Below are 25,195 nucleotides of genomic sequence, written 5' to 3'. Positions count from 1 at the left end.
AGATTTTGTGCACTGGGCCTCTAGAATTTATATAATAGAGAAAAATTGGAAACCAAACTCAGCTTTCCAACTCTAAGAGCCAGGTTAAGTAGAAAATGTCATATATGTGAGAACATTCATGGTATGCCCTGCAGACATTAAAGTCTAAATATTAACAATTTGGGAAACTGTTCACAATAAACTAAAAAGAGAAACCAGCTTACAAACAATATGTATAATGCTATCCAAATTTATTTATTTTTTTGCTAATCCTCACCTGAGGATATTTTTGCATTGATTTTCAGAGAGAGTGGAAAGTAGGGGGACAGGCAGAGAGAAACATCATTTGGCTGCCTCCAGCATGTGCCCCAACTATGACCAGGGATCAAGCCTATAACCGAGGTACATGCCCTTGACCAGAATCGAAACCGGGACCCTTCAGTTTGTGGGCTGATGCTCTATCCACTGAGCAAACCAGCTAGGGCTGCTATCTAAATTTTCTTTTTCTTTTTCTTTTTTTTATCCTCACCTGAGGAAATGTTTTTATTGATTTGAGAGAGAGAGAGAGAGAGAGAGAGAGAGAGAGAGAGAGAGATCAACGAGAGAGAGAAGAAATGTCATTTTTTGCCTTGGCTACGTGCCCTGACCAGGGATGGGTATGTGTCCTGACTGGGAATCGAAATCACAACTTTTTGGTGTAAGGGACGATGCTCCAACTAACTGAGCCACACCGGCCAGAGCAAATTTTATTAAAAGAAATATATGTACATATAATAGAGAAATGTGAATTCTGGTTATCTTTGAGATGGGATTATAAGTGTCTTATTTTCTTTTTTATTTACTTCTTTGTATTTTCAAACATTCTCCATCAATATTCATTATGTAAAAAACTACATAAAAATTTATAAAAATTGAGAGGTAGTATAATAGAGGGATTATGTGTACAGTCCATTTTTGCCCAGTCTTGGGAAAGTTGATTAACTTCTCTGTCCTTCAGTTTCCTCATCAGTAAAAATGGGAGAGTGTTTGTTGAGTAGTAAGAATTAAATGTGTTAATTTAACCTGTCTATCAGGTGCTTACAGTGCCTGTATCATCCTAACTGCCTAATAATTGTTAGTTTTTCTTCTTATGTTAATCTGCATTTAAGTTGATCTTTACATATTTTGTATTTTTGCATTTAAAACTGACATATTCTCTAAGTTAAACTCCACCCCTCCCCTGCACCATGGAAGCGGGCCACACTGAAAGCATCTTGCTCCATAGGTTCACACGGTCACTGCTCATCTGGTTTCCTGGAACTTTCCTCTCCTCTTCCTCTCAAGTCTCACCTACCTCCAGATCCATGTAAATGCAGTGTCTTTGTGGAGCCGGGTGTGATTTTTCCTGGTAGAAGTAATGTTGTTAAGTTTTTATTCTCAACCTGCTTCACCTGTACCTCTTTCATGACACAGAACTTTTATTTGGCATTATAATTAGTTGTACATATTATTTAGCCTTGTTGGGCTGGAGGCCCGTGAGGACCTAGCCCAGGTTTAATTCCGTATGCGCTGTACGTAGCTCAATAAATGTGTATTGCATAAATGAGTGGCCAGAGGCGACGGAATGCGGCATCACCTTGCAGCATGCAGTCGTAGGCTTTCCTGTCTCTCCTCCCCAGCGCGTCCCAGAGCCCCAGCGGCTCGGAGCCCTCCTCACACTCGTGTATTGTCACTTTGCTGCTGCTGTGCAGTCCTGCTTCCAGGGGGCATCTGTGTGAAGACAGCCATTTTCGTTAAGCTTTGGAAGTACTGACAGCACAAAATTATTCAAGATTAAGTCTATCGGTGAGTTCACCATTCCTCTTCTACTTTCTAACGAAATCAATTCTTACAAATAAATAAGAACATGCTCTGTGGGGTAGGGATTGGTGTGGTCCTTAGAGAGGAATGTACAATTACATATAATTTGTAATGTATAGAATATACATTTCTATATGTAATATACATATTTCCTATTCCTGGTCTTCTCCTGTGGGAACATAAGCTTCATGGGGACAGAACTTGGATTTACTCACTGGCAAGTCCCTAGTCCCTAAACTTCTGCTTGGCCCCAAGTAGGTGCTCAAGAACTGTTGAATGAATGAGGGAATGAGTTCTTCGTTCTTTTGTTGTTGTTTTTTCAGAGGTCCAAGTAAAGAATCTGATGGGCCATGAATGCCTTCAGATACCTAACAGAATGTCATTTATCATCCCTCCCCACTGGCTGGCCTTCAGGATGGTGTTTTGAGATGAAACATCTTGCTTCACAGCCATCTGCCTGTTGAAGGTTCACTTGCCCTCCTTCTCCTCTCCTCCCTCTCCGTGTACTGGTGGGTTTTAGAGCAGTCACAGGGAAAGCAGGCCCACAAGTTTTGATGCCCAGAGAATGGATTTTACCAAACTGCACTTCAGTGGTATGTTTTGACCTTGGGAAATTCCTCATTTTTACTGTATAGATCAGTGGTTCTCAACCTTCCTAATGCAGCGACCCTTTAATACAGTTCCTCATGTTGTGGTGACCCCCAACCATAAAATTATTTTTGTTGCTACTTCATAACTGTAATTTTGCTACTGTTATGAATCGTAATGTAAATATCTGATATGCAGGATGTCTTTTCATTGTTACAAATTGAACATAATTAAAGCATAGTGATTAATCACAAAACAATATGTAATTATATATGTGTTTTCCGATGGTCTTAGGCGACCCCTGTGAAAGGGTCATTCGATCCCCAAAGGGGTCGTGACCCACAGGTTGGCGACCCACAGGTTGAGAACCGCTGGTATAGATGTTACAAGGTCCTTCCAGTTCTCACCGAGGAAACGCTGGGCATCTCCTGAAGGACTGGGGGACACTGGATTTCTCTGTCAGGTTGCAATGTCCGTGCTGCATGAGCTGCTAGGAAGCGCAGAGCCCCAGCAGCAGCCTGCCTCTAGACAGGTGACAGGCTGGTACAGCCCCTCCTGAGGTCCTCACTTAATGCTGTGGCCCAGTGTGTTTTCCCTGCATAAGTAGTCCATGCCGGTACCTGCCTGGGAGAGGAATAAAAGCCTCCACCTGGTGGGCTGTGTCTGAGAACTGCCTCAGGGATCCAATAACTCACTGTTCGGAGGCTGCCTTCCAGAATGCAGAAATACAGTCTTTCTCTAAAGAGGAACATCTTACACCAAACTCTTCATTAGCTAAGTGCTTTTTAACATTCCACTGTTCTGACATAATTAAAACCCTGAACTTCTAAAAGATATTTGAAATTTGCACTGTTTAAGTAACATAGGACTTTAGGCTTATAATTCAACAGCTGAGTCACACCTATAAAGAAATGAAAGTGCTTGTTGAGGTCTTTTTCATCACCCCTCACTCTGCCTTTTATTGAGGCAGATAAAACCTCAAAAAGTGGGAGAAGCCCTCAGGTTGAAGTTTTTGGCCGAGATGCATCAGATCCACCTGGAATGTTAGACCCTGACAATGGTCATAACCACCTTTAGTGAAGTCACTGTAAACACACTGGGATGTCCACTAGGAATCCAGGGAACCCTCTGGCCTTAGGCTGTGAGTCCCATAGGTAACCCCTTCCAAAAGAGGCCCTCACACCCGCAACACTCACTGTTCTTTGATTTTATTTGCTGCAGTCCTTCCGACCTCCTTCGTGTGGGCTTGGGCTTTGCATCCATGCCACAGGTAAATGAGGGCTTTAGTTACGTTGAGAACAACCATGGACGTCCTGGACCTCAAGCTACTACAGTGACAGGCCACTTCCAGCAAATTTCCTTCCATGGGCACTTCTCCTCGCACACAGTACAGCCTCCACTCACCTGTAGGGGGCACCAGCGGCACAGGGTTAGGAGGTATGCTGCACAGGAAGACTGGGCCCTCAGGGCCATCCTCAGCAGTCAACAGCAACGCAGTGGTCAGCAAACTGCAGCTCGTGAGCCACATGCGGCTCTTTGGCCCCTTGAGTGTGGTTCTTCCACAAAATACCGACTTCTGCGCATGGACCACGAAGTTTCAATCGCACTGTACATGCGCACCCGCACATGGTATTTTGTGGAAGAGCCACACTCAAGGGGCCAAAGAGCCGCATGTGGCTCACGAGCCGCAGTTTGCCTACCACCGAGGCTGAGGCCATGGGCCATCTCACTGCCAATCCAGAACACAATTCCTTTTGGAGTTAGGAATAGGTTGTCAAAAGTTTACGATGCAGAGATACCATTTTTACAAAATTTATAAATGCCTAGGTAAGTCACAGAATAGGCATATATAAAAATCCTCTAAAGCTAAGGGATTTTCTGTGGGTATTTTTTTGGGGGGTGCTGGACAATAAAAATTTCATAATTTATAATAGACAATCCACTGATTTTTTCCTTTTTTTTAAAGAGTCACTGTGAGGGTTTCGTTTAAGGTAATCTTGTAGCCTCCAGCATACATGGGGGTGGGAGGATGAGATCCCCCATAAAGCTGCTTTACGAGGCAGACATCAGGTGGCTTTTGGTGGGAAAGCCACGGCCACATGAAGAGAGACTTAGTCTAAACCCCCACGCCTATAAAAACACTTTCCAGGAGAGGAAAAAAAATCTAATTCGAACAGTAAAAGTGACTCACTTTGCGCATTTTCTTCCTCCTCTTCCCGTCTTCCGGAGTGCACCACCATCCCCCCTTGGAAACACTGCAGGAAACAGGGGGGCTCCTTTCCCTGGAGGACCTGGACCTTCCAAGTTAAGCACATTAACATAAGTAACCTGCACTGGTTTTCCAAAGCCATAAAAATTATACACCCTATTGCAGAAAATGTGAAAAAAAATACAAGAAACAGGAACAAAAGCCCATTACAATACTATTATCTAAAGATAACCACTATTAAAAATCTAGTGTATAACTTTACTTTCAAAGTATTTTTCAGGTATGTATTTTTTCCAAACAAAAATATGATTGTTGTTTCATGTTGCTTTCTACCCTGATTTTTTTCACTTAAAGCTTGTCTGTTATTGAATATTTTTTAAAACATGAATTTTGATATATAAATGGTATTTTGTGGTATGGATGTAACACGATTGATTTAAACACATTTTTAACAAAGTACACCGCTGAGCAATGAGGATGACTAATCACCAACTTAGTAACCCTGGGGGAAAGAACTGTCTCTTTTGTAACATTTGCGAGAGTCTGATCAGAGCCTTTGTCCACCAGCCACGGCCTCCCCTGGCCTGGTGACGCACTCTCTTCCATCAGGTGTTAGCTGCACCATAATAACGTCAGGGTTGAGTCAACCCACGCTTACTTTGGCAAGACGTTTTCCCTTAAAGAGGAAAGTGTTTATTGAGGCTGGCAGTCGGGGAACATTGAAGGTAGGAAGCATTTCTCACCATGAGTTAATTTGTCAACCTCAGGGCCCATTTTGCATAATTAAATGCCATTTTGTGGCAGTGTTTTATATGCCTAAAGTGATTTTCCATCTGTTGGATTGATTAAAAAATGAAATGCTTCAACCAGATAGATTAAAACTCAAAACTCTAAAGATGATTTTGAGGGCATTCATTCATGGCCTTTACAAAAAAAAAAAAAAAAAAAAAGGCAGTTGAAATTACTCATTACGAATAGATGAAAATGCAACGGTCACTAACGACTATGGGTAAAATATAGTCCACAGCAGAAGAGGATTGGATCTCAGGAATCTAGTAGGCTAAGTGAGTAGTGCTCTGTTTCTGGAGAAAATGCCTCCGTTATCCCTCCTCCTGCTATTGTTCACTGTTCACCCAAGATAGTAAAAATATCTGTACTGAGAGCCAGCTCTTAATTGCTGGTATTGAAGGAGGGAACCTGAGGCACAGGTAATCCAAACCCTAAAAAGAATGCTTACAAATCCTTGGTTTTCAGTAGTAGTAGAATCTGCTTGTTGTTAAGCTGGCTCTGGGCTATAATGGGGAGGAAGACCAGGACAGATATGGTCTCTTTCAAGCTTGTGGGGAAAGACAGATAATAAATAAGTCAACAAAACAACCATGTAGTTTTACATAGTAGTAAGTGCTATGAGAAAAATAGCACATTGGAATTTAAACCTGAATCATACGAGCTAAGAGCATAAACCTGAATAATATGGCCTAAGAGTTAGATACAGACCCAGGGGTAAGAGTGCACAGGCCCTGGGTGGGTAGGAAGAGGTGTTGAGGAGCAGCAAGAAGACTGGAGCAGTAGCGACTTGTGCAAGAACAGGGATGGTTGGAGAGAGATGTGCAGGGCTGCCCACGAGGGTGCTGGGAGACCACGGCAGGCTGCTGAGAATGTAGGCCATGGGTTGGAGAGCCAGGGGTGATGCAATCTGGCCTGCTCTACAAAAACCACTCGAGCTAGTCTAAGGAATGCAGATGTTGGAAATATTAATTTTTACATTAATCTCTGATATCTCCTTAGGGTGCATTTGTGTAAGTGGAATAACTGATTAAAGCTTAAGAACATTTAAGGTTCTTTGAGCCAAAAATGTTTTTCAGGATGGCTGCTTCCAGTTACACTTCCAGCAGAAGCATGCAAGGTCCTCATCCCATGGAGCCCTTGCCAACCCCGATCCAGACTTTAAGAAAATCTCTACCAAGTTTAGAAATGGAAAATAGCATCTTTTTATTTTATTATGTCCCTTTCCTTGATGATTAGTTAGGTGGAAACTTTAAAAAAACACTTATGAGCCTTTTGTCCTTATTTTGTGGATTTGCTGCTATGTAAAACTACATGGCTGTTTCGTTGACTTGTTTATTATCTGTCTGTCCCCACAAACTTGAAAGAAACCATATCTGTCCTGGTCTTCCTCACCATTATAGCCCAGAGCCAGCTTAATAACGGACAGTTACTACTACTGAAAACCAAGGCTTTGTAAACATCTGCTATTTGCAGGTACATTTTGTTGAAGACCACGTTACAACAGGTGGGCCTTCCTGGCCCAGTGGTGGGGGAGAAAAATGAGGTGCAGCCTGAAGTCTGGAGCAGCCGGACCAGGACTCAAAGTGTGTTGGGTGAGTTGTCTTTGTTCATTAGAATCGGGTCCTTAGGGGACCAGGCGACACATGCTGGGCCAGCTCTCTCATTTCTGGTGCGGCACTCTCCAGGACGTACCTGCGCACCCCTTTCTTCATCCAGCTCCACTGTCATCAGAGCTGACGTGCCCTTCTCACTCACAGTCGACTGCCGGCCTTGCCAGAAGAAGTAGACGCACTTCTCTTTGCCAGCCACCCTGATGGAGTGCTCTCCCTTCTGTCGGTTCCCCACTGCAAACACAGAACAATAGAGGGCACGGTGAGCAGCTGATAAGACAAAAGAAGGGCAAGTGCATGGCTCTCTTCTCAGGCTCTCTGAGGAAAAACAGGAAATAGCTTTTGGGCGCCAAAGCTGAGGAGAAATCATTCATCACTGGAGGGACAGTAAATCATACTGCGGGACAAGAGAAAATCCACCTCTGCCAGCTAACTGACCCTTCAGCCGAGGGAAGTGATCTTGATGCCCTAAGACAACACCTGTCATCCTAGAGCAGTGGTTCTCAACCTTCTGGCCCTTTAAATACAGTTCCTCATGTTGTGACCCAACCATAAAATTATTTTCGTTGCTACTTTATCACTGTAATGTTCCTACTGTTATGAATCATAATGTAAATATCTGATATGCAGGATGGTCTTAGGCGACCCCTGTGAAAGAGTCGTTTGACCGCCAAAGGGGTCGCGACCCACAGGTTGAGAACCGCTGTCTTAGAGGAAGGTGGCAGACACTCCCAGGGCGACAGAGGAAGCGGTGACTCCACAGCAGGATCTTCAGCTCCCAAAGACGCAGGTGCAATTTCCAAATTATACTGCTCTTTGGCAAAAGATTTGCTGGTAGAGAAAAGATACTGAAAACAACAACTGGGCCAGCTTTAAGCACAAAGAAAAAAATTTAGTCTGTTAACACTATTCTAGTGGGGGGAAAAACACTTTGATGTCTTGAAGTTCTGTCAGAAATAGAAGCGATGAATTGCTGACATATCACTTTCATCAAATAATCTGGGATTTAAATATCTGTCACCGGGGCTGTAGCCAGGATTAAGTGCTGGTTATCCTTACTGTCCGGCGCCTCGCAGGCATTCGCTACCTATTAGCAGCCCACAGAAGGCAGGTCTCACTGAAGAACAGTCACGGAAAGTTAATTGGCCAAGTGGTGGTTCTGGATAGCATTTCAGAACTCAAAGCCGCTACCTTTAGGAATAGACCTCACTTTAGACTCTCCTCATTCATTTGCTCAGCAAATATTTACTGAGCACCTACTATGTGCCAGGGAACTCTTTAGGATTCTGGGGTTACAAAGATGAGCAGGATAGACACCTTCCTTGCTTTTTTTGTTCTACTAAATAGATGAGCAAGATACTTTGAGACAGTGGTAGCGATGAGGAAAACAGGCAGGACCAGGGTGAATGCTAATGGGACTGCCTGTGGAAGGAAGGCCTTTCAACAGAGGTGGGTGAGTGGAGGCCTGAATGACGATGACCTAGAAGGTAGAGCCTTTTAGGCTGAGTAAGGTCAGGACGCCACGCTCTTTACTAAATGCCCAGTGGCCTAGTAAGTGGGCTCAGCAATGGGAAGATGCCAGTGGTTTTAACACCCATTAAAAATTAATGATAGGAACTGTACTCTCTGCTCTATATTACCTTAATTTTTCTCAGCTCCAATCCCATTTACTAAATCACAGGTGTCCTGAGGTTTGAAGATAAGCAAAAACTTATTTAAGATGTTAAGAGGTCAGAAGCCATATTTATTTATTTTGTTTTTTGGCCTGTTAGCAAAGTACTCTATAACAGTTCATAAATTATTATAATTCTTAAAGTATTTTGACTAAGCACTATCTTCAGTGCTATCTACTATACACCTGAAGTGGTCAAGCTTGTGTATTTTTAGTGGGAAAGTGAAATAGCAGCCATCAATGAACAGGTTATAAATGTCCACAATTAAGTTGGAAGGCACTTGATTGAAATTTATGCTGATTTAGATAGGAATAAAGGTTTGCCTTTGATTATCAACCTTCAATGTAGTGAAATTTAGTTATGTTAACCAGATTATAGGGAAAAGATATGCTTACAAGAGATCACAGCAGTTGTTACCTATCTTGGGATTTGTTAGCACTTGAGTACATTGTGTAAATATATAGCAGTAATGCTCAATAACCACTGCTTGCACCCTAACATTCTAAAATGGACTTGAGTGTATGAACCTAAAATAGAATTGTATTTTATAAAACAGATTTTTCACTAATTTTTCTTGCAACTTTCTTCAACATATTCAAATGTAATCCTATATACAACTTAATTTTTAACTCATTTATTTATTAATTTTAGCAAAGAAAAGATTGAGCCTTTATTAGTAAGAACTTCTGAACTACAATCATCATAGCCATCAAATGCCTAATCTAAAGTGTTAATGTCATCAAAATACTGTCCAGAGTAAGTTCGTTAGCAGCAGTTGTATTTAGGAGAAATAGAAAACTGAGGTATGAACTCTCATGGTCAAGGGTCTAGAGCAGAACCCCCTTACTGATTGCTACTTATAGGAACCCGACCTGTATCACGCTCCATGTGGCCTGACCCAACATCACTGGGTACCTCAAGCAGCTTGTTTCCTGACCTTCGGGGGCAAGAGTCATGCCCTGTAGCTCCTGAGGTGGTCATTAGGGCAGGACACTGACCCACCGAGGCTTCGAGGCTCCCTCTGTGGGCCCCAAGGAGCTGGACTCTCTGTGCTGGGTGGCCAGTGTTCAGCAAGATGACTGTACTGCTGCTTTCTGCTGAGCATGCCCCAGAACATCCTGAGCTCTGAGTTCAGTCCTGTTTGTGGGTGCAGTCCTTGTGGGATAGGATTGATGAGGAGCTGGACTAGCAGTCACCAAGGGGCCAGTGCTTCTAGGAGGACCACATGTGACTGCAAATGCCAGTGGTCTATGCTTTTCGGCTTTCAGAGGGACTGTCTGGAATCTGAATGCTCCCCGCTCTAACTTAATTCTTTGAAGCTGGACTTCTTCAAAGTTATAACTTTGCTCATAAAGATAGTGCTGGATCTGGCTGTGAGAGGAATACATTGTCTATTCGGAAGTAATACAGAAAGTATTTGCCTGGCTCAAGTCATTATTTCTTAGGGGCCTCCAAGTAAATAGTCTATGAAGACCTCAAATATTACATTTATTTTGTTAATTTATTTTCATCTCATTTTATTCATTCATTCACTTGCTATTATTTTTTTATAACCAACAGTTCAAGTAAGAAAATGGCTCAATTTAACACTGTAGAGTCCCTTGGTCTCCTTTTATAAAACAAGTGAACAGTTCCCCTTGTATTTTAAGAACAAGAACTACGTATGTCTTCAAAGGTTATTCCTTAAAGTGCCCTGTCCCACACCCAGAGCTGAGTAGTTTCTTCCCCACTAAATTCCCTCTTATTGTTTTTACTAGAGGCCCAGTGCACAAAAATTTGTGCACTTGGAGGGGGGTGGTCCCTCAGCCCGGCCTGCACCCATTTGCAGTCCAGGACCCCTTGGGGGATGTCCACCTGTTGACTTAGGCCCACTCCCCGGGGGATCAGGCCTAAGCTTGCAGACAGACATCCTTCTGGCAGCCAGGGAGCCCTCAGGGGATGTCTGACTAAAGGCTTAGGCCCCCAAGGGATCAGGCCTAAACCGTTAGTTGGACATTCTTATTGCTGCCACGGAGGTGGGAGAGGCTCCTGCCACCACCTCTGCGCTGGCCAGCCATGAGCCAGCTTCTGGCTGAGTGGCATTCCCCATATGGAAGTGCACTGACCACCAGGGGACAGCTCCTGCATTGAGCGTCTGCCCCCTGGTGGCCAGTGCGCATCATAGCAACTGGCCATTCTGCTGTTCAGTCAATTTGCATATTAGCCTTTTATTATTATTATATAGGATGGCTGACCAGCAGCACAGGTTATCACTTCAGTTTGCCAATTCTGCATAGTGACTCATGGGAGTTGCTGTTGTTTTGGGTAAATCAACATTATCTCATCTTCATGTCAAAGGTAGTAATTATGCCGTTGCTGCTGAGAATGTCAAAGATGATTATTTCCTGCAAGGCACATGCTAAACATTATACATACCAGACTATAATATTCTATGAGTTGGGTGTTACAATCTCTATTTTCCGGTGAGAAAACCGAGGCTCAGAGAGGTAAAGCAACTTTACCCAACTTGCAGAGCTGGTATGGAGGGCCTGAGAGAAGATTCAGACCCAAGGCATATAGCTCCAGGGCCTGTGACCTTCCCTCTAAGTGACAGGGCCTCCTTATGAAAGAGAACATGGTTTCAGTGCCCAGCTCCTCTCTCCCCTAGCTGTGTGACTCCAGGTGAGTTACTTAATTTTGGTGTCCTGCTCCTTATCTGAAAAATGAGCACAAGGACAGAACACATCTCATGAACTCGCTGTGCTCAGCTGGAGCCTAAGGTAAAGCCCCAGTGTGTACCTGTGTGCTGTGTGGCCCCAGGACCTGCAGCCCAGTGCTGGGCACAACCCTGCACAGCCTCCTGCCCCACCTTCCCACTGTGGGCAGTTGCCATCTCAGCGGACCGAGCTCTCCACCTTAGCATGAACTCGTTGCCTCTCCCTGTCTGTGCCCCATTGTCACTTATAATATACTCGAGGTCCTGTGCACGAATTCGTGCATGGGTGGGGTGTGGGAAGTCATCCATTGTCTTCTCTATCAGAGGGGTGTGGACAAGGATCCCGGAAGGCTGGTGACCCTTGAAGCCCTAGCGGGCTGTGCACCCACTGTTAGTCCAGACAATGGTAGCTGAAGCAACTTCCCCATTTATTATTATGTAAATTCTTGCTGATGGGCTAGTCTGCCTGTTACTGGAAATTGCCTGCCTAAGGGCTACGCTATGGGTGTATCCCAAACCAATAAAAGGTTGGCAAGGCCTGAGCAACAGTGGAAGTCCTTCCCCTTGAGTTGGACTTGCCCGCCTGGCCCCCCAATATTTCCAAATTATCTCTTGTCTCTTCTCTTTCATTTGTGTGCAGCTCCTCTTCCAGATCCTGAACCCTGAACCATGCGGGACGTGGGGGGGAACAAACATTTACAACAGGGGGGTCCCTTGGCTTGGCTGGCGATTGGGGCTGATTGGGGTCATCTTACCCAGTCCCGATGGGGCTGATCTGGGCCGGCCGGCGGGACTATGGGAGGTTGGCTGTGGGAGCACACTGACCACCAGGGGCAGCTGTTTGGTCGTAACAGTCACTTAGGCATATATATATGTGTGTGTGTATATATATAGAGAGACTAGAGGCCAGGTATATACAATTTGTGCATGGGGGGTGGGAAGGGAGGTGTCCCTCAGCCCGGCCTTCACCCTCTTGCAATCCGGGACCCCTTGGGGGATGTCTGACTGCCAGTTTAGGCCCGATCCTGGCCTAAACTGGCAGTCGGACATCCCTCTTACAATCCAGGACTGCTGGTTTCTAACCGCTTGCCTGCCTGCCTGCCTGATCGCCCCTAACCATTCTGCCTGCCTGCCTGATCACCCCCAACTGCTCACCTGCCTGCCTGATCACCCCTAACCACCTCTGTTTTGGCCCCCACACCCGGGAACCAAGCTTCCCTCCTCTGGCTGGCCACAGGCACCCGGGACCCGGGCTTCCCTCCCTCTGGCCAGCTGCGGGCACCTGGACTCAGGCCAGCTTCACTCAGGCCAGCCTACAGGCACCCGGGACCTGGGCCGGCTTTGCCTGGGCTGGCTGCAGGCACCCAGAACCTGGGCAGGCACCCAGAACCCCGGGCAGCACTGCCTGGGTGGGCCGCAGGCACCTAGGACCCAGGTGGCGCTGCCCAGGCCCCAGCTTTGTCAGGAATGACGTCTGGAAGATGTATGGTCTATCTGGTCTAATTAGCATATTACCCCTTTATTAGTATAGATACCTCTTAAAGGCAGGGTCTGAATTATTGACTTGTTCCCTGTAAAGTCTCTAATACACAGTAAATGCTGTGCAGTTGATTTAAAGCTTTATTTTTGATAAATTAAGAAATCAAATGGTTCTAAGTCTACAGGTGTTTAATCAGCAAACCATGTGGAGACAAAGGGGACCCTCTGTAAGGAGGTGAATCTCGAAATCAGAGGTGTGACATAAACTCCCTGATGAATGGGTAGGGAGGACGGACACTGAGCATAACATGGATAAGGATACTTTTTGGCAAAGAAAAGGGATTCTTTCTCCAGAGTTCACTCACTGTCCTTCCTCAGAAATAGCTTCTTTCATTTTTAATACTTTATTTTTGTGCATGTATTTGCGAGAATGTTACACCATTTGGTTTCAGTTCTAAATCATCTACATATGCTTTACTGAACTACTTTAAGCAGCATCCAATCCACATGTCAAATGTCATCTGGAGGCAAATGATCACTTGGCTAGAAAACCTCTGGGGACAGGGCAGGGGAGGGAATGAAGTTCCTGGAAAAATCCCAACATGCAAGTTTCTCCTCTGTAAGGAAAAGTCCCAGATGTTAGCAGTACTGGGCTGTTAGGAATTCATCTACAGGTTTACTAAGTGGTTCTCAAAGCGAATGAGTATGCTGGCGCGCCGCACCCACGCAGCCAGCATGAGACATGGCGCACAGGTGTCGGGCTCCAGCAGCCCTGCGGCTCCCAGCCTCGGTGTGGGGGCTGGGCCCGTCTCAGCTTGAAGAAAACGTAAGTCACTAACCTGCAGTGCTCACCATGTACTTCCACTTGACCACATACGCGTCCCCTTCGTGGAACTGCCCAATGCTCTGTTTGGGGAGCCTGCTATAGTCGAATTCGAGGATATGCCAGACATCCACCGAGACACTGGCAATCTCAAAGTGCCTGCGGTCATCCCCTTCCACTAGGCCATAGCCACGGCCCACATTCACCCCGTCCAGCACAGTGCCAGCTGTCGTCTGGGGCACTGGCACCATCCGGGCCACATCGTATGGCTTGACTTCAGCCCTAGGATCTTCCTACAGGGAACATAAAATGTTTGATCAGTTACCTATTTTTCCAGCCATTTTGTCTCACACTCCATGCTGCTTCACTGTCAACCAGATAGTGTACGAGCACAGCTTTCACACTGTGTCCCAGGGCATTGAACTGCAATAGGGAAAGGCTGAATTTATGGGAAAGACTTGGGGAGGCCTGAATATCTACCCCACCATAGTGAGCGGGACATCCATAAACCCAAAGGTGCAAACATGGCTATTTTCACTCTTTGACTTGGAATATAGTAGGAAACTGGTTTGCTGTTCTGCTAGTAAATCCTGGGAAGTCTTTTAGCTTTCAGGCCTCTTTTGTTGGGACCTAACCCAAGCCCTGAGGTTTGAGACCTGGCCACTCGGAATACCTTCTGCTGGGCAAATTCACTGGCGTTCTTCTCATTAGGTCTCTTCAGTTCAGTCCAATCGAGAAACTTTTCTTTGAACAAAATAGTCTCATTGTGTTCTGTAAGTCTCCCAAATATTGCCCAATCAGGCCGTCCCTGTCCTTTTCTGCAGGTAGGTAGGTGGGGGTGCAGACAGGAAAAGAGCCATGGTTAAGCCATGATAAAACAAAGGAAAGGAATCTAAAACAAACACATGTGGTTATTGGAAAAAAACAAAACAAAACAATAACACCCAAAATATATAAGTAGTATATAGAATGGTTTGTTCTTTCTTATTTTACCAAATAAGTGACATTTTATTATTTTAGCCCGAAGCCTTGCGAACCTTTATGTCCACAGAAATAGGAGCTGAAATGCAATAAGGACCATGTCAGGACTGGACTTTTCTTGCATCCTAGCAAGTTCTTGTGTTTGGGATAGGCAGGGGGTTGTGCACTAGGCTGGGAGCAGGTGAGGCAGGAATTACATGCACATCTTCCTGGCCTCCTTCATGCCGCCCACAGGCACCTCAGCTGCTCACCAAGTTTCTGTAAAGTGGAATGGATGGGCGTTCACCTGAACGCTATTATTTTAAGTCATGTTACAACAAACACTCCAGTCTAACTCTCCTCTGTTACTAAACTGAACATAATTTCATATACCATGAATTAAGGTTTGCATATATATTTCTAGGCCCCTGGAATGTGAGAGTAGGCAGGGAGAGCACAAGGACACAGGGAAGGAAGTGACACAGCCCAACCTGGAGGTCTGGTTCTGTCTCAGTATCTCAGAATGTGAAGCTGTGCTCTAAACAAAAGGTGACGAGAGAAAGGTACTGGCATACCTCAGAGATACTGTGGATTGAATAAAGCAAGTCATAATCTTTTTGCTGGTGGAGGGTCTTGCCTTCAATGTGTAACACGCAACATCTGTGAAGCGCAATGAAATGAGGTATGCCTGTACATCTGAGAAAATACATGCTATGGAGGGTCCAGCCCTGAGAAGAAGGTGCAGGCATTTCTCATCCTTCCAAGTCAACCATTGGTTGCGAATTATGACCAGGATGCATATGATGCCTCAGGCAGTGCTCACTGGGCCCTGCTGTGGCTCCTGTTTTAGACCAGACTATAGCTTCTGGCCCAAAGGCACATCACAGAGGCTGCCTGTCTCAAAGGAGACCAAAGCAGGGTGCAGATACTGCTGCTTCATTCTCCCAGGGGACTTAAGAAACCAAATATCAGCAATGATGGAAAATGCAGGACTCTTTGGAAAGGCTGTGGTCTTCACCAGAAATGTCTGAATGACTGTCTTTTATATAAATTTGACTCTGCACACTTGCTAAGATGCCTATAGGAAATGCACTCGATGTCAGCGTTAGAAACGAATCTTTTAAGTTATGAGGTGCACACATACGAGACGAATCTTTTAAGTTATGAGGTGCACACATACGAGAGGGAACAGGCCTCAGTGTGACAGTGGGAACAGGAGTGGGAGCAGGTGTGCTTGTCCCCATCTCTACGAAACACACTATCCAATTGTGCTAAGTCATGATACCTCAGTGGTTTCAGCCTCCTTGTTTCTTAAGAAAGGCTAGATGCTTAATCTTGGCTGCACCTTAAAATGTCTAGAAAGCTTTTAAGACATACTGATACCGCACACAAATTGAAAACACATCTCTGGGGCTGGGGCTGGCACATGCATTTTTTAGAAAAACTCCTCAGCTGGTTCTGATCTGGCAGATGTTGAAAACCAGGGGGCTGAGTGCTCCCTCAGCTGCTTCCAGATCTGTAGGCATGTCACTGCTAAATAGGAATGGTCCATCATACGGATTTTATGCCTCCGCATTGTATTTTTCATTTATTATACTAAGTAAAAGATTCTTTTTAGCATTCGCTTCTGTCTGTAAAACGCTAGTTATTATAGTACTAATTTTAGGTTAAATGTGATTAGAAAGGATTTGAAAACTTTTCACCTTATATCAACAGTAGTTTTAATAGTTTCTATTTGATAATAATAAAATCAATAACTTGATTTTAAAACAGAAAACTAGGTAGGAAAGTTGAAATTTGTATACTAGTTCAATGGAAACCATTAAAATGCAGTTGTGGGATACCTATGCACACCTATTTCTATGACACACACTTCTTTTTTTTCTAGTTGTTAAGAAAAAAACAAGCCCTTTGCATAAAGAATTATTTTTCTTATGATCACATTTCTTTGAGTTTGTGCATAGTCTTAGGATTTGCCAAATTACTTTAAAAAGTCCAGTATGCTGTAGAAAATAATAATATTACAATCATTGTTTTAATTCCATATCATCCCCCTCCTTCTGAGAGAACGCATAAATGTCACCTACTGCCAAATAAATGATAAACCCTGGAATTCAAGAGCCATGCTGGGACAGTGTGAAGTTAGAAGGAAATGTATTGCTTTTGCACCTTCAGATCAATGGCTGAATTCCAGACCCTGGGAAGTTTTCAGATCAACATGTAATTTGTTTAAACAATTGCTATTCATCTGTCAATAGCACCTGGAATGCTGCAGGTGAAAATAATTTGTTCACTTCAAGACATGAAATATAACAAACATCTTCCAGAAGACATCTGTATTTCTGTATTACTTAGGCAAAAGCTAAAGGAATGTTCCTTTGTAAATATTCATGGTACTGCACGGCAGTCATTTATGAAAACAAAAACCTATGAAGAGCAACAGTAGCCAACTGGGGTGAGAACTGAGGCCCCTGAGGGAATCTGCTCGCTCTACGTGAGAGATCACAGGAGTACCTGGGAATAAGTGTATTGCATTCTCCAGGATCCAGTGGGTTAATGTCACAGTTCTCATAGTCAAAGGTTCCATTCCATAAGTGCTTTGCGAGTTGAAATGCTATTTTCCGTTGTGCCAATGTAACTTCTTTTCCATGCCACACGTAAACTTCACTACCAAAATCAAACACCAGCACCTAGGAGAATGGCACAGAAGAATTTATTAGCTTCAAGGATAAGCTCCAGTTGAATCAGGCTCCCTACTGACAGTGAATCAAATGGGTGATGATACAAACCCAGGTGGAGCAATCAATACAAACACAAAAAGATAACAAGATCTACCAGCTGGCATTTCCAGCCAGCCTCTACCTGATGGGTAGGATTCTGTTTTATTGTCTTAAATGTCCAAGTTAATGTTCCCTCCTCTGAACTCTCAAACCACCTAAAACTTCTGATTTATCAGAGTTAAGGCCGTCTTCCTATCATCCTTCCCTTTTCTCCCTTTCCTCCCTCCCTTCTTCCCTCCCTTTCTTCTTCTATTCATTCATCTAGTATATACAGGTTACTTCATACATTCCAGGCACAGAGATGACAGGTGTCATCTCTCCTCTATATAGTTCCAAGACCCCCAAGGGCAGAGACCATACCATACTTATATTTATAGCAGGGTTTACTCTTTGCTGAATGAATACATGAATGAGGTACTATCTCTTATTTTCAAGCCTATGGTTTGTTCTACTCTTTCTTCCTAGAATAACTTCTCCCTTCATTTCCAATAATCCAAATTCTACTTAATTTCAAACAAGGCTCAATTTCACTTTCTCTTTAAAGTTATTCCTGATTATTTCTGTGACTGTTTTCCCCCCATTTAAATGCCCATACAATCAATCTAGCTTCAGATTACAGTCTTTATAATACTCTTCTATTCAATAAAATTTTGAATAGCACTTTTTCTCTCAACACTTAGATTACTTACTTAATGGACCTGGTAATGTATGTATTTAATATTTAGGGGGTGAGAGAAAAAAAGGACATATAGAAAGAATATATATATATATATATATATATATATATATATATATACACACACACACACACACACACACACACACACACACATACACACACACACTAGTGTGTACCGGTGCATGGATTTATGCACATTGAAAGGAAATTAATTAGAAGAAATATTTTACTATTGCTATTCGCCCTTTCTCTATAATAGAAGTGTCAGCCAAATTCACAATTGACAATGACAGATGGAAACACATGCGTGCAATGGCACCAGCGCGAGCTTTATATATATCACACATGCACGAGTCAACTTAGCCTTTTATATATATATAATTCCTGAAACTTAAGGACTGAAAAATATTTTATTTAATTTTTATACAAAAATCAAGAGATAGGGCATATGTGTGTGTGTGTGTGTGTGTATATATATATATATATATATATATATATATATATCCTATCTAATAATAGACAAACATGGTAATTGACCATACCTTCGCTACGTCTCCCATTGGCTAATCAGCGTGATATGCAAATTAACCACCAACAAAGATGGCAGCTAATTTGCATACTGCAGGCAGGGCGAGCCAGTGCGAGCCGCCATCCTGGCCCCCGTGTGCCGCCTAAGCCCCCCGCTGAGCCGGGAACCCCCTGTGTGCGGCCCTGGGCGGTGGGGCTTGGTGGCGCGAATGGGCCACCTAAGCCCGCCCCCAGCCGGGACCCCCGTGTGCGGCCCTGCACAGCGCGGTGGAGCTTGGCAGTGCAAAGAAGCCACCTAATCCCTGCCCTCAGCCGGGACCCCCGTGTGCGGCCCTGCACGGCGCGGTGGAGCTTGGCGGCACAAACAAGCCACCTAAGCCCTGCCCTCAGCCAGGATCCCTGTGTGTGGCCCTGCGCGCGCCGGGGCTTGGTGGTGAGATTGGCCTGAGGATGCCCTATTCTTGCAGGAATATTTCTGCAATGGGCTTTTAGTATACACACACACACACACACACACACACAGACACACACACACATACATATGGCTTAAAATAGAAAAAGCTTCAATAATTTATTGAACCTCCTCTGAACAATATTCTAAATTCTGTATTAGTAATCAAGATGGAAGTAATGGTTGGAAATTACAAATGAATATCCTTTCAAAAGATGTAACCAATCCACAAAGGTACTGACGATAGCTAACATTTATGGGGCACTTGCTATCTATTTTATTGGGCAGCCCTGTGCAGACTGCTCTGCCCACTCCCTATACCTCTTTTGATTGCAGAAGGGAGCACTTTGGGATTTTCCCCCAGAAGTCGTCATCAGGAACAAGCTTGTCATCCACTAGACGGTAAGTGCAGTTTGTTTCTATTATGGCTGTTTCATACAGTTCATCTTCCTTTGGGTCTCCAGCAGCTTTGGGATACGAACAATGAGAGGGTATTACATTAAATGCTGAAATGGGGCTGGTTTAGAAGGATGAAGTAGGGCAGAAGAAAGGATATTTAAGTTTTGTCATTCTCTGAAATACAGTAAACTCTTACATTGGTAACTGGTTTGGCCACCCAGAAGCTTCCAGAAATCTTTGGCTGCATGAGTGTGTGTATTAATTCCTTCTTCAATAGTTTGGATATAAGTAGCTCTACAACCAAGTTCCCTCTTTGTCTGAATTAAAGTTGCAAGTTCTGAGGCCTGAAAAAAGGGAGGAACACCATTATCTGGGTAGACAGCCTGTGGCTAGCTGGAGAGGCACACTCTGAAATCCAAGACCAGAAATGGTGTGTGTCTGAAGGAAAACCTGGTGTCCAGGAGCCCAAGGAACTGGTGGTTGAATATTTTCAACAAAATCAAGAAAATGTAACTAAACAACCAGAGGTATCAATTCTTTAGAGCTACAGTTCTTAATATTCAAATTCAATAGATCACATAAATTGGTAAAAACTACCTGCTCTCTGGACTTTCCCCCATGAGATCCTCATTCACTGGGTCTGGAGTGGGATTTCACAGGGACCTAGGATAAGCAACTTTGAAGTGATGTGCCAGTTCTTTTTTTACACAAGAATGAGAACAAAACCAGGACTTCAAACCTGGAGGGATGGGTAACAATCCCCCTAAACTCCCACACGTGAACACCTAATGAAAGCTTGTTTGAGAGACATTCAGAACAATATCTATCTCTTCTCACTCAAATGAAACTGGGCACTTGAGAAGTTGTGCAATCATCCGGCAACTGGTAGAAGATTCTGTCAGTGTATAAAGGAGATGCTCAACTAAACTATTTTATTTTCCAGATACCAACCTTCGCCTTTTCTATGACATTTGCAAACTCTCCTACCCACAGGAAGCAGCAGTGGGGAGAGAGCAGGAGGAAGCAGTCCCCGCTGTTGAGTGACGAAGCTCGAGGTTCCACCAGTCTCGTCTGCACATGTCTTCTTCCTGAACACAAGGCAAAGAAACACCATCTCCCAGAAAGGAGAACTCTCCCAGCCACAGGAAGGACCAGAAAGTGCCCCATCTGAGCATCGCTTTCAATTCTAAAGAGTCTGGCCTATTTATACTAGTTCCCATGACTGGGAATGGCAGAGGGGGATTCGGAATGACAGCATCATTGATTACATTCCTTTGAGTGACTTCCCAAATGCCACCATGTCCTCTGGACCACTGTCAGCGCCCTGTTACAGCACATATATGGGTTAGTTGGGGTTCCTTCCTCCAGGAAAGACAGCACCATGCTCCTTTCCCTTGTTCACGCATCTCCTAGTCTCCGCAGGTGAAAGTGTGCCTTTCACAGCTTCTGCTTCCTCCAGAGTTTTTGGCTGGGAATTCTTAGGGGCATCAGCCTAGAGGCAAGCGCTGCCTTGTGGATCTTTCTACAATCACCCTGATAGTGTCATCTCCGGGTTAGAACCAGGAATAGAGGCTGGTTATTGGAGCCTGTCACTGGGAAGGACAGTGGACATGCACAACGTACAAGAGACCCTCCCAGACAGAGGAGATTTCAGCTATCCTCTCCTGGTGATTAATCTTGAGCAGTTGACACTGGGACACAGCCAAATCTGCCCTCACAGCCCAGAGTTAGGTCTCCCTTGCTATGGATAGAAAGGGTGATGAAGTGGAATCTGGGTCTACCTCACTTGCTCTGCTTCCTCTGTATCCCTTCTCCAAGGATGCACCTCTCTCCCTCCGCCCTGCATTGACTCTTGTTTGCCTCAGGGAGGCAACTGTGTGGAGAGAACACTCTACAACTTAGGGGGTCTGGTAACTGCCTGACAGTGTGTGGCAGGGGCCATGGGGCAAAGGGGGCAGCTGCCCAAGCTGTTTCTTAAATGGGAGAGACCTAGGTTCAATGCTGCTTAACAGCTGCTGACCACAGGCACATTACTAACTCCCTAAGCCTCAGTGGTACGCCACCTCATGGATTTCATGAAGCTTACTTGAGAGGAGGAAGTTCAGCACCTGGCGCACAGCAGGTCCTCAAAAGCGTGAGGTGAGCTCCCTCCCCGTGACAGGCAGTCAAGGGCAGTCAGGACCCCTGGCGCTGCCGACTGAAGCCCCAGCCCAGATGTAGCTCCTGCTGCTCTCACATACCTTTGATCTGCAACAGCATCAGCTTCTTGTAGGGCACCGCACTGTTGTTAGAATTCTGTTCTGTTAGGTTGACGCTTCGCAGGCTGACGCTGCTGAAGTTTTCTTTACTGGCTAAACCTGCCAGGGTGACTTCTGAGAAGTTGGAGTTGGAGGACACTGGACCGAGTGAATAAAGAAACACAGAAAGCAAGATGTTCAGGTGTAATGGAAATGTTTACAATCAGAAATTATTCATAACCAGCTATCTCTTTCTTTTAAAGTTAATCCTGAGGGGGAGAACATACCCAAGTTTGATTAACTATGCAGAGCAATGCTTAACCCCTGTATTAAAAATTCACACTGTACTGAAAGTATAAACTGCTGTTGACAAGTGTCACATCTCACCACATAGAGATAAGCATTGAGTGACAATGTGGCACAGCTACTTTAGCATAAAATGAGGAGGTGGACTCATTTGTTGAAATTCCTCTCAAAGCTGTTATAAATTCCTAACAATGTTGAGATGTTGAAAATGCATTCTCAAGGAAGACTGTTAGATGTCTTTCACCCAAAGCCTTTATTTTCTACCAAAAATAGAAAAGCAGGCATTGTATAAGGGATGGTTAATTTACAATCTTTTTCTGGAGGCAAAGTGATGAATTACTGATCTCCTGAGGTCCTTTGCTTTCAACTTAAGATTGTAATAACAAGATGCTGAGTTTTCATGTGGACCAACAAACGTATAGGTGCCAGTCACCACAAAGACATCCTTGGCACCCCATAAAGGTGGAAATAGAGGAAAGATATATAAGACTTGTTCCAATAAACCTTCATTTCTCCAACTCATTGTTTTTAAAAAATGTATATGCTGGAAAGGAATTCAGAAAAATTATTTTGCTAGGATTAGGTTCTAATACTGAAGAAATATAACACACCTTGAGAATTCATGTGGCACAGTGATTCTGAAATATACTTTCTGAGTAAATCAGTTATGTTGACAAGACTCAATCACTTTATTTACATACTATATTGTGGGAAACTTTTTATTGCCTTCACTATCTCATAAGCATAGACAGAGAACCCCCCCGAAGGCTGGGTGCCTTTGAAGCCCTAGCAAAGATTGGAGGTAGGCGCCACCTCTGTTTGTCCAGACAGTGGTAGCTGAAACTACTCCCCCATTTATTATTATGTAAATCCTTGCTGATGGGCTAGTCTGCCTGTTGCAGGGGGTCACCTGCATAAGGGCTATGCTATGGGTGTATCCCAGAATCAATAAAAGCTTGGTGAGGCCTGAGCATGGGAGGAAGTCCTTCCCCTTGAGTTGGACTTGCCCACCTGGTCCCCCAATATTCCCAAATTATCTCTTGTCTTTTCATATTCATTTGTGTGCGGCTCTGCTTCCAGTTCCTGAACCCTGACCCACGCGGGACGTGGGAAGGAAACACTCAACACTATATTTCTAAGAAAAACTTTAGGAAATTGGTTTATGAGTGCTATAGGAAAATAAAAATTATATTCAAAATTGAAGAATATTCAAAACAGCACAATTATGTATGTCATTATCACTACCAAGGAAACCTCTGTTTCAAAACTATGAAACTCCACCTTACTGGGCAGGTAAAAGCAGGGCAGCACTGTCACCAGTGAGGCACACAGCCTGGAGCCTACCTCCTCATGCTCCTGTCACTGCCTCTCTCTACTCCTCCCTATCCACCCAGCCCACATCCCATCAAAAACAATTTGCATAGCACTGGTTTGTGCATTAATTAATAATATAAAAATCTAGGATTAGGCAAAGCAGTGATTTGGCACATTTTTCCTTGAGAGATCAAATGATTTCCTCTTGAATAAGATTAAGTGGAGAATTATTGTGTTTGGGCCCTACAGAACTGACAATGGGTGAATTACAAAGCCCAAAAACATCCTTTTCCTCCAATCTCTTGGAAAAATTGCAGCAAATCAGGGTAATTTGAATTTTCCAATTAACAGATGCTTAATGCTATAAGAATTTCTGTGAAAAGCCTTTACATTCTACACAGAGTTTCTGCAGGTGTGCACGTGCATGCGCAAATTTACTCATTTTTATTTAATGAGTATCTTATGAGCACCATTATTGGCTGTTGCAAGGCAAAAAAGGAGGATAAAAATCACCACATCACACCTTGGACAGAAGCTCAGTGGTTAGAGCATTAGCCCACACACCTAAGGGTCTTGGGTTCAATTCCTGATCAAGGGCATGGACCTGGGTTTTAAGTTGAATCCCAGGTCCTGGCCAGAGCACATGCAGGAGGCAAGCAATCAATGTGTCTTTTTCACATTGATGTTTCTCTCTCTCTCCCCTTCTCCCCCGCCCTTGTAATCTCTCTAAAAATCAATGGAAAAAATATCCTCAGGTGAGAATTAATAAAAAACTATATATTAAAAAAATAAAACAAAATGTGCAACCTCAACTGTTAAAAATATATCGCCACATCACCAGTTCCCAAACACAGAAGCAGGTTGGTGGTTCCAAATACTCACTCTTTTCTACTTTCATCCGTTTTGACTCCATAAAGGCGACATTTAGTCTCTGCTCAGTATATTCCTGAAGGAGATCTTCTCTTGCTGCCAGCATTTTCAGAGGGTTTTTGGAAGCCTGAACCCGGCGCTTGGGTCTAACTGCACGCTTGTGCTCGGCCACAGAAGACGTCAACCTGAGGAGCAAAGCAGAAATTTGGCCTTGGTCTATAATAATTCCTGGCCTGTTGAGGTTCTCTGACCTGAAGCAATGGGCTCCACAGTTTTATTCTCTGATTTCATTATAAATCTTACAACTCTTCCTCCTGCCTGCCACTCTCCTGACATAAAGTCATAGAATCTTGGGGATGGAAGAGAGATTCAAGGAGAGAGTCATATGGTTTAAGAATTCAGACAATTCCCAAAGCCCCCACTCACTCAACCCTGTGGGCTCTGCCTGAAAAGCATTAGTCCCTAATGGGGCAGCTTATCCCACTCCTACATAGCTATATACCCACAGACCCTATATACCCACAGACCCGTTCCATCTCTGCCCCTAGTAATAGTATACATGTCTACCTCTTCTGTTACTGGCAAGAATTTACATCCAGCCATTGCTTCTCCATTTTATTCTCTTTCCTCCAGACTAAACTTTCTTTTCACAAAATAATTTTTCAATTCCCTCACCAACTCTCTCAGAGTCTCCTCACAACCCATTGCCCCCCCCCCCCTCCAAAAAATAACTACTATTTTTAAAAATAGATTGAAATAAAATAGGCTCACACAACCGGCTATGACTGCTACACATTCACACAACTCTGGGGCAGAAGATCAGACACAGGGAGGTGGGTGGACCCAGTCACATGACTTCCCAACAGATTCCTGATGCTGCTCTCAACTTCCAACTGCATAAGTGTCTGCAAGTCTTCTTATATATAATATTAGTGTGTGTGTGTGTGTGTGTGTGTGTATGTGTGTAAACATGCACATATATTTAAA

At 44.0% G+C, this 25,195-nt stretch overlaps 1 protein-coding gene across 25 annotated transcripts in view; it reads right to left on the bottom strand.

The window, feature by feature from the left end:
* Window positions 1-25,195, bottom strand: part of SVIL (supervillin) — a 265,091-nt gene that overhangs the window by 9,006 nt on the left and 230,890 nt on the right. For all 25 annotated transcript variants that reach the window (XM_059711992.1, XM_059712022.1, XM_059712094.1 and 22 more), the window contains 12 exons: window positions 24,221-24,393; window positions 21,722-21,877; window positions 20,433-20,569; window positions 19,678-19,825; window positions 19,404-19,549; window positions 17,159-17,334; window positions 14,358-14,502; window positions 13,701-13,977; window positions 7,097-7,248; window positions 4,598-4,703; window positions 3,603-3,810; window positions 1,595-1,728 (listed from right to left, as the gene is read on the bottom strand). In XM_059711992.1, coding sequence (XP_059567975.1) covers window positions 1,595-1,728; window positions 3,603-3,810; window positions 4,598-4,703; window positions 7,097-7,248; window positions 13,701-13,977; window positions 14,358-14,502; window positions 17,159-17,334; window positions 19,404-19,549; window positions 19,678-19,825; window positions 20,433-20,569; window positions 21,722-21,877; window positions 24,221-24,393 — 1,958 coding nt within the window. The remainder of the gene's footprint in view (window positions 1-1,594; window positions 1,729-3,602; window positions 3,811-4,597; window positions 4,704-7,096; window positions 7,249-13,700; window positions 13,978-14,357; window positions 14,503-17,158; window positions 17,335-19,403; window positions 19,550-19,677; window positions 19,826-20,432; window positions 20,570-21,721; window positions 21,878-24,220; window positions 24,394-25,195) is intronic.

This window comes from Myotis daubentonii, chromosome 1 (genome assembly GCF_963259705.1).
Source record: "Myotis daubentonii chromosome 1, mMyoDau2.1, whole genome shotgun sequence".
Taxonomy (NCBI): Eukaryota; Metazoa; Chordata; class Mammalia; order Chiroptera; family Vespertilionidae; genus Myotis; species Myotis daubentonii.
This window is presented reverse-complemented; position numbering and strand designations above follow the sequence as displayed.